The following is a 14,076-nucleotide window of genomic DNA, read 5'->3' on the forward strand; positions in this document are numbered from 1 at the left end:
ATTTCTCTAAAAGTTCGTTTTGGCGCGCCAAAACGGAGAATATTCCGTTTTGGCGCCCACGCCAAAACGAACTTTCATTTTGGCGCCCCCGCCAAAACGAACTTTCGTTTTGGCGCCCCCGCCAAAACAACGAAAAACGTCGAAATTTCTCTAAAAGTTCGTTTTGGCGCGCCAAAACAAAGAAAATTCCGTTTTGGCGCCCCCGCCAAAACGAACTTTCATTTTGGCGCCCCCGCTAAAACGAACTTTCGTTTTGGCGCCCCGGAAACGTGTCTACTCCAGATGCTGACATACAAATTATGTACATACGCATACGTACTCGTGCACGACCGCTTAATTATAATGGACACCGTTCGGACTTGTATCCTTTTACGTAATAAAGACCAAGTTGCTCAACGGTCGATTTTGCTGTTGATCTTGTTGATGATCTTAACAGATTCCTCTAGTTGATGATACTGTTAGGAAGCTTTTTGCAGATGGGTACACAAATGCAGAAATGAGGATTGCCATGTTATCTAACTTCGGAATAACTATTAGGTACGTATATATAAATTCCATGGCCTACATCAAGATGGTCTAAGAATAGATTTTAATTGTCTGCAGCTACGTATGGGCACTGCCATTTTTATTCAATATTACTCCTTATAATGATGTGATATAGTAGTTTAGTTCACAAACCGTCTTGTTTATTTTAAACTTTCAGTGAACGCCACCTCAAACGACAATTGAATAGGTTAGGTTTGAAAAGAAACAACAATTACGTTCTCAATGACGTAACCGCTGCAGTCGAGGAAAGTAATCCGAATTTTTGAAGTGATGCTTATATCTGATAGAAATTGAAAATGTCTTTTGGGTTTAAGATTATGTTCTCTGCATTATTACAGGTTGAGCTTGCTGGCAGCGGATGTTGCATGGGATATCGTGCTATGTCACAACGTCTCCGTCAACGCTACGGAATAAGAGCCCCTAGGTAAGATGTATGATCGGGTGGCTACCTACACGGTTAATTCCTGACATGATAAATGAGGGCGCTAAAGTACCAAAACGCCATAACTAAAAAAACTTAATTTCTCGAAAAATATTTTTTGGCCAAATTGAAGAATTGTCAGTTTTGTTACTCCTGACAAAAAGAACTTTCGAATCGGCCAGCATATGTATAAATGTGTATTTGATTGATGTAAGACCTTTAAGATGAGATCTGGATCACTTCACTCATGTGTTATATGATTGTTTACTTCTAGGTCTCTAGTTTCCAATATCCTTCAGAATTTAGACTTCGAAGGAGTACAGAATAGGACCCATGGAGTTTTAAGACGACGACGTTACTTTAACAAGGGTCCCAATTATCTTGTCCATCTCGATGGTTATGACAAGCTCAAGCCTTTTGGTTTCCCGATTCATGGGTGTATAGATGGGTAAACATAATATATAATTGATATATCCTAAAAGATATTATTTCCACCTATCAACAGCAGTTGCTATAAGTTCAGAATTTGGTTTGTCGAACATGTTCATAAACACAGTCTATATTTAAAAGATTTTCCCGACGAATCCTTTGGTTAAGAGTTGGAAATACTAATAATGACCCAGAGGTGGTTGCGTGGTACTTTTTAGATTTCGTTCAGGACATTGAAGGTAGATAGAATTGTCATATATAAATACACAATGTGCCGAAATTATGCCTGGGAAAATTTATCTGTTATCAATCGTCGATTAAGATAATACTCTGACCGTCATCTTTATATCATCATTCAGCAGTTCCTCGCTGCATCCGTATGGACGCTGGAACCGAAAATGGCAGAATTGCAGCGATTCAGAAGGCCTTTAGAGCAGAATATGACGACGAAACGTGCGTTCTTGTGGGTAGATCTACGAGTAATCAGGTTCGTGGTGTCATTAATATGGGTAGATTTGGACAATCCCCATTTCTGCGCTAGAACCAACTTAAGATACTTCAAAACTCACCAATTATTTTATTTTTCTTTGTTTTAAGCGCATTGAACGATGGTGGCGAAGTCTTCGAAACGAAGTTGTTCAGTTTTGGATGAACGTATTTAAAGATATGGAGGAAAATGGAAGTCTATCTACCGCGGACGTTGTGCACATGTAGGTTAAATACCCGCCTTTAAAGCGCGTTGCGATTTTTTGTGATCCACGTAGTAATTTCCCTTTCTCCAATATTTTTCAGTCAAACCTTAAGATACTGTTTTTTTGATTTGATAAATGCCGATCTTCAGGATTTCGTGCAGGAGTGGAATACACATGCCATCAGGCCTCAACGAAATGTGGATGTTCCACCCGGAAAACCTGATCTATTATACTTCTCGCCGGAATATTACGGTACGAAATACGCTGTATAAAAATGAGCATAGGTTTCTAAGTTTACGATGTTTTTATCACTTCTTGATAATACGAAATAATATTTTCAGGCACGATAGACTACAAATTTCCAGTGGACGCTGGACTACTTCCGCAAATTCGAGAGGAATTTTGTAGTAAGCCGAATGAATCGAGAGGCTGTGATCCGGACTTTTCAGCGATGTGTGATCTTATAACGAGGCAGGGACAACAATCAAGACCGACATCAACCCCAGAAGCCGCTGCTTTGTATGACTGGCTATTAACTCAATTCTGAGAGCATACATGTTAGAATCATTTTTATACGTATCTGTCCTGCACGGTTTATGTGTTGTCTGTTCATGATGTATTTCGAAGATTCAAATATATCTATGATACACGTTACGCGTTGAAAAGAATATGATTGTAATTTTTCATGGATTCATGCGACTGTTTGGGCTTAGTAATACATCATACTAACACTACCCATGTTTTAATTCGCTATCCAACCCCATCTTAAGTAGGTGTCTCAGAAATAGAATACGCGTGCCATCAATTTACATGGAGAATTATCTGCGAAAGCGTACTCCAGTATCCGCTATTCTCAAAACGCTTCAGAATAAATTTGCGTATGGTTCAAAAAGATGTATTTTTGATTAAATTTATTTTGAGAAAGTTCTATGAAGCGGTTGTTTAAAAAGTGGTCTTATGGACAAGTCACATATCTTTCATCCTCGCATGCCAGGGGTCTGGTATCGCACCCCGAACTCGTTTCCACCACCCCCTGGCCTCACGACGCGTGATTTCATTACTGGTTGAAATACCTCCTTGTACGTTGATTGGTCCATTTAACGGGAAAATCAACAGAAGCCTATAATATCGTTTGCTTAAAGCGCTGTGATTGGTACGACCGGATTCTGGTCGGCTAGTAACGACTCCAACGACTCGCGAGGTCAAGGGGTTCGGGGAACACGGCTTTAGCTTAGTGAATTCGATTCCCACGACAGGTGAAGATGCATACATTGGAACCTCGTTACAACGAACCTCTGGGGACCAGAAAATATTGTTCATTTTAACAGATATTTCGTCATATCCAGTGTGAAATTAATCAAATTGTCTAATGTGGGACACAATCTTGTATTTGTTATGTCCGATGAATCGTTGTATCCCAGTTAGTTATAACGAGTTCCACTGTATCTCTATATGAATGTGCAATTTTGACAGTATATAATTTAATCGTGTTCGAATACGTGCCAATGACACTTTCGTACTACGATATCATTTGCAGCTCGAGTGAAAGTGAGACACCATGAAAGAACGAAAACGCAATGAAGTGAAGATATTTGAATATTTTAATCGAAGTATCAAAGTTTCTCTTAAAAGCCTTAAAACATTATCTACGTTTTAATACCGTGTTGATACAATATATCAATATGTACTTAAAGATGATTGTCTTACAATTTCGAGACAAAACATAACTTGACAGCAGAGAAGTGGCACCCCCAAATCGCCCTGTTTTCAATACAAACAAAAAACGTATTTGGTCATGATTGATTCCCTAATTTGAAACGACAAATATAAGGAGCAAGTTTAACAGCTCTCGGTAAGGTTTGACTCGAGAGTCAAGTCGGTTTTTTTCAATATTTCCAATGCTTTAACTCTAGAGTCAAACTTAACCGAGAACTGTAGAACCTGGTCAAAATGCACTGCATGAATAATTACTTCTATCATCAAAAGATCGTCACTAAGTAATTCTATGATAAAAGAAACGACATCAGGGCTGGCAATATTAAAAATAAACACACCACTTTTGGCCTAAACAAAAGAACTTAAACACGTTTTGATCCAACTTTGAAAATATGAAACTTACGTGGATTACGTCATTTCGTTTCTAGAATAATTTTATACGACGTCCATAACCCAAACATTGCTCTGGAGAATATTATCGAATTCTTGTTTCAGTTCGACGTATTCGTCATATGTTTCTGGTAACTCCAATATCTGGGCACATGTTCGAGCAACTGGAGCTCGTTGGAGACCGTCTACCTTAGTAAAGGTCACGTCAATCTTTTGGCAGTTACAGATGTCAGAACCAGTACAATAGCGGAGGAACTTAGACAACATGCTTTCATCCAATGATCTGACATATCTCTTCAGTAACGTAGCAACATTTGACTGAGGAGCTGACAAAACGTTTGGAAAAGAAAGTAATTCTACCACTTTGCGACAGGAGGGTTTAAGATCCGTACAAAGATCGAGGTACTGTTTATATGATATTGTTACATATTTCTGTATCATAGGTTTTATACAATCAACTATAAATCTCGGCTTTTGCACCAATTCCTGGTGACTAATTTCCCGAATCAACATGGAGAAGTTCTCCTTCGTAGGAAGTTTCCGACATTCATATCCCCCCAGTATGTCTATTATCTCTTCGACGTCATTTGCTTCATCATCGAAATTAGCCAATGCGCGTCGAAATACCAGCTCCTCAGACGGAGAAACATATTTCAGGAATGATTCGACCAAGTCTACGCTATCATCCTGCTGGAAGAACAATTCGGAAACAAATGGCTGCGCGAGGAATATTGGGAAATATGATGTTTCCTGAAATCCTTTACTGATGATGCGTCCTACAGCCTCCCATTTCTCTGTGCCATAATCATGGCGTATGAGAGGGATCATCTGACTACTACCCGTCATACATTGCTTTCTAAATTCTGACCAAAATTCAGTAAGACACTCTCGAAAGACACCGTGTCCTTCTCCGGCTTCAACATTTCCATTAGGGAGTATCATTCGAGCATTTATTATTTTCCCCATCACCGATGCATCACAAAAAGCGTTTATCATATCTTCGACCATGGCTGTTCTGCGAACCAGAAGGTTGTATTCTTCCCGTTCAATGCGATTAATCTCTTCTTGTGATAACTCGCCACTAGTCTGTACTCTGAATTGAATTGTAGGCGTATCAGGCTGTATCAATTCGAAATCATTAAAGTTGATATCTGCTATACCATCACGGGAATGTGTATCATTTGCACCCGTATGTATGCCAACAGCACCGGTAGGCACATAACCAGACTGAATCCCGGCCGCAAATGGAGTTGAAAGTGTATGGGCAGATTGGGTATGCGTAGTTAAAACGATAGGTTGAATATCACTACTAGCCGAAATTGTAGATGAGGCTGCTGGCGTAAACGACAATGCCGGTTGCATCAACGAAAACATAGGTAAAGTTGACTCAGAAATCGGTGGCTGGTGGGTATTAGCAAGAAAGGATGACATGGATGGCAAGGATGTTTCATCATCACTATCGTCAACTAAAACAGTTGTGTGAAGATAGAGCCTAATAGGGTTTGTTTTATGTGCTGCGATGTAGGCCTCTAGACCAAAAACATTACCACACTCAAGATAATCACATAACCGATTACCATTGAAATTTGCTAAGTAATAGCTCACATCATTGATTTTTAGGTTCATCGCATTCGATTTGCCGTCTGGAAAAAATAGGTTTAAGAACTCCATGGTTAAGGCCGACAAGTTCATTTCTTTTTTCAGGTCCAAAGTGTGTGTCCCCCCACCCTTGCTTGCAGTAACTAGTACAAAGGTCCCGCTTTTGATGGCGTGTTTCCAACCTAGTTTTATTCGTCGTGTATCTTTCTCTGCATTTTTTGTCGTCATTGATTTCTTGGTGCCGGCCTTCCGTTTTTGAAATTGCGTTCTCAACCTGCACAAAACACTAGATGATCCTGAAAATGAAATAATAAAGGAAAGTGTTATATATTTCAAGTAAACAATTTACAAATTTGTAAAAAGATCCATTGATCGCAGACCCGTCGTAAGTCGAATCGCAAGGATAGAACAAGTTCTATTTCAGCGATGAGTTATGCGTCAAATGACCTTTGGACTCGGCGATGATTGAATCGTTGTCGATCTGACTGTGACAAACGAATCGCCAATCGGCGGTCACGTGTTTACTACCGCTGTTTTTACGACGAGATGGTCGTCGTAAGTCGACCTCAGCTTAGCTTAATCACGAGAAATAGGCACAAGCCTTCATAACCTCTCTAAAAGTATAACCCTCTGATAGCACAATCTCATGGACAGAATTGAATTAGCGTAACGGTCAGTGACAACGGTCATGAAAGTTGGAATTAAGCACGTGATTTATCTTAAAACTCAAATTATTACCTGCACTAGACACATTTTCATCTTCTTTAGGCTGAGAATTTACTATCCTACACCTATTCCTTAGCCGGACTCTATCCCCGATAGCTGTAACTCCTGCTGCTTCAAAATCATTATCTGTCATGGTCGTGACGTCACTAACACCTATCTGGATGAGAAATTAAAATATGATACATTTTCAGAAGTTATGGCCCTATAGCATTACCAATCGGGGCAAGTCTGTGTATACATAAAGTATTGAAACACGGTACCTTATTTTCGAGAAACTTTGCAATGTATTGGCCTAATCCCAATTCTAGGAGTATGTTGTCCATCTGTAAAGAAGACATTTACGAATTAACGCCATTGAATGATTATAATTCATTAGTTTTCACTAATGCAGACCGAGCAAAATAATCGTCGCTTACAATGATTAGGCAGTACGAGAGAAACGGCTCACGTCGAAAACTTAGAATACTACCAGTACGTGTTATATTGCCTGCGCATACCAGAGAACGACATCGGTTTTTTTAATATGTTTTCAGCGGCCGAAAATCAATCGATTTTTAAAATATATTGGCATATTAAAGAACAAAGTTTATGAATAGGCCTATGTGAGCTAAGCAATGCGAGGCAATGTATAGGATTTAAATGATACCAGGGGCTGATCCAGCATTTTTTAAGGAGTGGGGGTCGAGGGGGTACGGTGGTGCTCTGCTGGTCATCCCGAGAAATCTTAAAAACTTAGTCCCATTTTCATGAATTGTAAGCGTTTTTAGGCGCTACTTGATCATCTCATACATTTAAGATGTAGGCCTAACATGTCTACTTTGAAAAGTAGTTTTCCAAGTGGGAGGGGTTCTCGAGGACCCAAAGAAAACCCCTGCATTTAACCCTGAATAGGCTACATACCTGTTCGTTAGTCCGTTAATGTATACACCACCACCATCGACAACGATATGTATTATCACGTATACCTAGATCCGACTCGTAACAACAAAATCGAAGGGAGACGAATCGGATTTTCAAAGAAAGTTCGACGTTTTTCGCTGTTTGGCGGGGGGCGCCAAAACGAAAGTTCGTTTTGGCGGGGGCGCCAAAATGAAAGTTCGTTTTGGCGGGGGCGCCAAAACGGAATATTCTCCGTTTTGGCGCGCCAAAACGAACTTTTAGAGAAATTTCGACGTTTTTCGTTGTTTTGGCGGGGGCGCCAAAACGAAAGTTCGTTTTGGCGGGGGCGCCAAAATGAAAGTTCGTTTTGGCGGGGGCGCCAAAACGGAATATTCTCCGTTTTGGCGCGCCAAAACGAACTTTTAGAGAAATTTCGACGTTTTTCGTTGTTTTGGCGGGGGCGCCAAAACGAAAGTTCGTTTTGGCGGGGGCGCCAAAATGAAAGTTCGTTTTGGCGGGGGCGCCAAAACGGAATATTCTCCGTTTTGGCGCGCCAAAACGAACTTTTAGAGAAATTTCGACGTTTTTCGTTGTTTTGGCGGGGGCGCCAAAACGAAAGTTCGTTTTGGCGGGGGCGCCAAAATGAAAGTTCGTTTTGGCGGGGGCGCCAAAACGGAATATTCTCCGTTTTGGCGCGCCAAAACGAACTTTTAGAGAAATTTCGACGTTTTTCGTTGTTTTGGCGGGGGCGCCAAAACGAAAGTTCGTTTTGGCGGGGGCGCCAAAATGAAAGTTCGTTTTGGCGGGGGCGCCAAAACGGAATTTTCTTTGTTTTGGCGCGCCAAAACGAACTTTTAGAGAAATTTCGACGTTTTTCGTTGTTTTGGCGGGGGCGCCAAAACGAAAGTTCGTTTTGGCGGGGGCGCCAAAATGAAAGTTCGTTTTGGCGGGGGCGCCAAAACGGAATATTCTCCGTTTTGGCGCGCCAAAACGAACTTTTAGAGAAATTTCGACGTTTTTCGTTGTTTTGGCGGGGGCGCCAAAACGAAAGTTCGTTTTGGCGGGGGCGCCAAAATGAAAGTTCGTTTTGGCGGGGGCGCCAAAACGGAATTTTCTTCGTTTTGGCGCGCCAAAACGAACTTTTAGAGAAATTTCGACGTTTTTCGTTGTTTTGGCGGGGGCGCCAAAACGAAAGTTCGTTTTGGCGGGGGCGCCAAAATGAAAGTTCGTTTTGGCGGGGGCGCCAAAACGGAATATTCTCCGTTTTGGCGCGCCAAAACGAACTTTTAGAGAAATTTCGACGTTTTTCGTTGTTTTGGCGGGGGCGCCAAAACGAAAGTTCGTTTTGGCGGGGGCGCCAAAATGAAAGTTCGTTTTGGCGGGGGCGCCAAAACGGAATTTTCTTTGTTTTGGCGCGCCAAAACGAACTTTCAGAGAAAATTGGACGTTTTTTTTCGTTTTGGCGTTCTGGCGTTCTGGCGCCCTCATTTACATACCAGGAATTTTACGCTATGGCCCTTATCAGCCACCATAAATATGTCATATGTCATGTAGTTTCATGCAAACATAACAAACCTAAGCCTAATTAATAGGCCTAAGCGATGCCAGAACAGAATGGAGCAACTTTGATCATTTTAGCGTGCCAGCGGATGGATGGAGTGATCTGAGAAAAAGCTTAGCGAGGATTTGTAGTGTTTGTGTCGATCAGCAGCAGATCAGGCGAGAAGACTTGTCATCAATGTCACATTCTTCTTGTTCTCCTTCTTTTAGTGGGTTGTGAAATAAAAATCATTCATACCTGCTTTGGAACTGATTTCAATCCTATATGCCCTTCCTTCAAACTTTCACCTCCATAAACGGTTCGTATACCCTTTTGTTGAAGTGAAATGCACGTAAATCAAACACTGCACTAAAATATTCTTGAACCAGGAAGTAAAATACTGGCTTTAGGTCATATAGACGTGTGAAACTATACGCGGTGGTCGCTAATATCCGGATTCGGCATCACACTGCATAAACACATAAATATGTAAACTGATGAAGTTCAAAAATGATTTCATACCATCGAAATTGATAAACATCACTGTTATTTTACACGCATCTGTACTTTAATTTTTGCGGGATTAATGGTTTTAACTAACATTGATTTTCGTTTGTAATGTTCTCAACAATCGGCCCTCAGGTTTTACGAATGTAACAACAATTTTTCAATACACTTTTCCAATAATCAACCATCATTTCACTTATGTTCCATATTTTTCATTTAGAAAATTAAAATTTCGTTTTCAAAATAATTCTGGAATTGTTTTTATTGGGAAAATGATATGTTTTACTAAGAATATTCATTTAGTTAACTTTTAAATCGACGCAACATTCTGAATCCAAGGCCCACGTGTTGTTTCCAAACTAGAGTTTATAAATCAGAATTGAAATGTTGGTTTTATTTGAAACTGCGGCCGGTTATGCCGTATTTAAGGTAAATCGTTATCGTTTAATATCTGAAGTAGCAATTACAATATGCGTTATCATTAATAGTCCATTCTTTTTCACTAAATATGTGTTGTAGCCTGACTATTCTCTCAATTCTCAAATTCAATTCAAATTAATTTCGTGTATCGTATGGTTAAACAGTTTGTTTTCATATGATTTCAGCTACTCGATGAAAAAAAATTACAAGAAACAGAGAACTTGTATTTAGATTTTGAATCTCCAGAGAAAGCTAATAAAGTGTAAGTTGCTGAAGGTAGATCGATTGACTTATATTGCGGCCTTTTTTTGTGATATGCTCTTTAGTCTTTGTAGATTGAATTAACTATGTCTTTGTCTTTGTGAAGTGTTATAGTTTACCATTTAAAGTAATTAGCATATATATGAGCTAACAGTCTTATGCTATTTTCATTTTAGAGTCAAATTAAAGCATTTCTCAAAATTCAATGATACCACAGAAGCACTTGCAGGTATTTCAATTTAATCCTTAATCAGTGAAATGAAATGGATGATATCTGTAATTAATCGATCACAAACATATCTTTTCAGCTGTCACTGCTGCAGTTGAAGGTAAAATGGGAAAATGCTTAAAAAAATTACTGAAAAAGGTTGTAGCCCAAGAAGCGCAAGAGAAACTTCTAGTATCGGATTCTAAATTAGGTGGTTTAATAAAGGTAGGTTAATTCTCAAGAATAGCCAATTAAGTGACTGGAAGACTGATATTAATCTCGGTATTTAGACTTAACAAGTAAAAACCCACAGTTGATATCAAAGCGTTTATTGTCTGACAGTTTCGGAGTTTTGAATAAGAAATGCCTTATTTCTAACCAACAATACCTCGGTGATTTTGTAGGAAAAGCTAGACATGCAGTGTGTTAGCAATTCTGCTGTCCATGAATTGATGAGAGGTATAAGGTCACAAGTTAACAGCCTAATTACTGGTCTAGGAGAAAAAGAATTATCTGCAATGTCTCTAGGTCTTGCCCACAGGTAGGCTTACTTCACGTATGATAAATGGTGCGAATTAGCCTCATCATTATAATTTTCCATGTACAGTAGTTCAATTTGAATGATAGAGGTCTGCAGCTCTAGGAGGTGCTAAGTAAACAGTAATTAATGCAAGATATTTGTTTCAGTCTTTCGCGTTATAAATTAAAGTTCAGCCCTGACAAAGTGGATACTATGATCGTGCAAGCTATTTGTAAGTGTGTCTTCAAATGTAGTTACAATATTCTTAAGTAACCACTGAATTTCAATTGTTTTATCAATGAATTCCATCTTATTTCTACTCGATCTTCAGCATTACTCGACGATTTGGACAAAGAATTAAACAATTACGCCATGAGAGCCCGTGAATGGTATGGTTGGCACTTTCCAGAAATGGGAAAGATAGTTTCAGATAATTTAGCTTTCGCTAAATGTGTTAAAAAGATGGGTAAGTAGTAAAGTAAATATTTTGAGGTATTATATAAAACAATTGATACTAATGTTGGTGTCGAATGTTTTGAATACCACTGGAGACGATAACAATTTAGTATTTGTTGTTTTTAGGAAGTCGAATAAACTGTGCAGAGACTGATTTTTCATCAATTTTACCCGAGGAGGTCGAAAGTGAAGTCAAAGAAGCTGCGGAAATATCAATGGGAACTGAAGTATCAGAGGAAGATATCGAAAATATCACTTACTTATGTGATCAGGTGAATTGTCACGGCTTTAAATGTTATCTGTATTTATAATATATCATTGTGAGTTTTACGGTATATGTTTATTGATTCAATCTCTGTTAACAGGTAATTGAAATCACAGATTATAGAGCTCAGTTATACGATTATCTAAAAAATCGAATGGTTGCAATTGCTCCGAATCTTACTGTACTCGTCGGTGAACTTGTCGGTGCTAGACTCATTTCACATGCAGGTAATACTCGTACTCTATTTATTTCGCATTTCATATTCGATGTTTATCAAATTTTTAAAACCAATGATTTGATAACTATCTTTGCTTCAGGCTCTTTAATGAACTTGGCTAAACATCCAGCATCCACAGTTCAGATTCTCGGCGCCGAGAAAGCTTTATTCCGTGCGTTGAAAACGAAGCACGATACTCCCAAATATGGTTTGATCTACCACGCTTCAATGGTTGGCACAACTAGTGCCAAGAATAAGGGAAAAGTAAGTAATTTTCGACTGGTAGTCATTATATGTCTTTGACTTATTGGCATCGTGTGCATTTAGCTTATGTTTGCCCATTGTTTTGTTTGAAGATGTCACGTATGTTGGCCGCCAAATCTTCACTAGCTATTCGAGTAGATGCTTTAGGAGAAGATGTCGGAACTGACCTCGGTATGGAACATAGAGCAAAGTTAGAAGCGAGAATGCGTATGCTAGAAGAAGGCGGGGTAAGTTAATGATATAAAGTTGAAGCTAGTAAAAGGCAATACGCTAGAAGATTAATTTGGTTCCCTTTGATGTAAAGGAAATCTGAAATTATCAAACAACTATTTCAATTCGTTTACATATATATTTGTTCATAGGCCAAAAAGATCAGCGGTACCGGTAAACAAAAGGCAAAATGGGAAAAATATGTAGGTAAGGGCAATGTTGAGACTTATAATGCGGGCGCTGACTCAACTTTACCCAGTATACCGAAAAAACGTAAACTTGATGAGGAAGAAGATACTAAACATGTGCCAAACGGTGATTCTCCAGCAAAGAAAAAAATCAAAACTGAATCTGAAGAAGCCACTGAAGGTATGTAAAATGAATAAAAGAAAAAAAAACGACAAAATTCAAATGGAGACTGAATAATGATGATAATTTTTCAGCACCATCTTCGGAAAAGAAGAAAAAGAAAAAGAAGATTAAAACTGAGGCTGATACTACCTTGGATAGTACTATGGAAGGTATGTTTAGTAATTTCCGTCAAATAGTATGGTTTCCTATGTAGCGGTACTTCGAGACATTGAATTTCTTAATCCCTTTTATGACAATGATTGGCACTTCTATTCACAGCTGATACATCTGTTTCTGAGTCAAAGCCGAAGAAAAAAAAGAAGAAAGAAAAGGATGCTGACTCGACATTAGATACGACGCAGGAAGATGGTAAGTGTAGAAATGAGCTGAAGATATTTTGCTCTCGACCCTGCATTCCCCAAAAACTGAGCAATATTCTAACGATCTTCCACTTCAGCTACTCCGAGCAGTGAGAAGAAAAAGAAAAAGAAGAAAGATAAGAAATAAAGATGGAATCAAATTAGTGAATGATAATGAGTGTGATAGCATCAGTAAATGCTTCCAGAGTCATGAAAGATAATGAATGCATATATGTATGGAGTGATGTAACAGATTGGCATTTATTAAATACTGTATATACATGTACCTTAAACCCAGTGAAATTGTCTTGTGGGTATCTAGGTAATATTATTTAGTGAAGAGGTGATGGATGATTCTTGAAAAGCTTAACCTGATGCCCTGAAAGCAAAGATTGAAGTACATTAATGATTTTAATGATGTCTTATTTTCATATTTTAGTATAATTGATTATGATCAGTTCTTAAATCTTCATGCAATCCTACATAGTATAAAATCAGTGAGCACGTGTAATATTATTAGCACTCGATATGCCATTTATAGTTTTAGTAACTAATATTGAAGTTATTTTAAGAGAGATGTGTTAATTGACGTGAAACTGATTTTAGAAGAGCTTGCGATCATGCAACAATTCGTAACCAGGGTTGCTCGATGCGATGATTACTACTACATGAAATATTTTGTTACATTATACTTTGTGCTAATTGATATCATGATTTAATTGTAAATACCATTAAATTCTATTCCGTAATGAAAGAATTTATCATTTCTCAAATAAACACAACATAAATGAATGTTTTAGTATGCTCGAGGTCAATTCTTCACATCAGTCGTACAGGTCAGATATAGGGGAATTGCTGACAATTCGAAGGATGCAATGCTGTAACCCTGCCGTGCACATTAGTTGGTGCAGAGTGAAGGCTGCTGAAGTCCATATCCATTGATTTCTCTTACCCTAGGAACAGGTCGGAAATTGCAGATAAAAGAGCGGCTTAACTTCGTGTTTTTGTTTTAAACGGGCGCTTAATCTACTAAATTATGATACTACATGTATGAATCCATCCTAAATTTTAAATGATATTTCCGCCATATCTCTAGGTAA

At 38.7% G+C, this 14,076-nt stretch overlaps 2 protein-coding genes across 3 annotated transcripts; both read left to right on the forward strand.

The window, feature by feature from the left end:
- Positions 1-251: 251 nt before the first annotated feature.
- LOC141914949 (uncharacterized) lies at positions 252-2,916 on the forward strand. 2 transcript variants are annotated; one of them, XM_074806298.1, is made up of 10 exons: positions 252-361; positions 447-537; positions 704-789; positions 883-970; positions 1,242-1,415; positions 1,538-1,635; positions 1,756-1,883; positions 1,994-2,106; positions 2,189-2,340; positions 2,430-2,916. In XM_074806298.1, the coding sequence occupies exons 1-10, from the start codon at positions 283-285 to the stop codon at positions 2,633-2,635; spliced, it is 1,215 nt and encodes a 404-aa protein (XP_074662399.1). In that variant the 5' UTR covers positions 252-282; the 3' UTR covers positions 2,636-2,916. The 2 variants fall into 2 exon arrangements, with proteins under 2 accessions (XP_074662399.1, XP_074662400.1); XM_074806299.1 differs by having other exon boundaries at positions 265-361; positions 463-537.
- Positions 2,917-9,782: 6,866 nt separating this feature from the next.
- On the forward strand, positions 9,783-13,754 carry LOC141902309 (nucleolar protein 58-like). The gene is made up of 15 exons (XM_074789976.1): positions 9,783-9,874; positions 10,051-10,127; positions 10,303-10,355; positions 10,435-10,559; positions 10,739-10,875; positions 11,022-11,086; positions 11,186-11,320; positions 11,437-11,582; positions 11,676-11,802; positions 11,893-12,056; positions 12,149-12,283; positions 12,419-12,635; positions 12,710-12,787; positions 12,897-12,986; positions 13,075-13,754. The coding sequence occupies exons 1-15, from the start codon at positions 9,830-9,832 to the stop codon at positions 13,122-13,124; spliced, it is 1,644 nt and encodes a 547-aa protein (XP_074646077.1). The 5' UTR covers positions 9,783-9,829; the 3' UTR covers positions 13,125-13,754.
- Positions 13,755-14,076: the final 322 nt, after the last annotated feature.

This window comes from Tubulanus polymorphus, chromosome 1, assembly GCF_964204645.1.
Source record: "Tubulanus polymorphus chromosome 1, tnTubPoly1.2, whole genome shotgun sequence".
Lineage (NCBI taxonomy): Eukaryota > Metazoa > Nemertea > Palaeonemertea > Tubulaniformes > Tubulanidae > Tubulanus > Tubulanus polymorphus.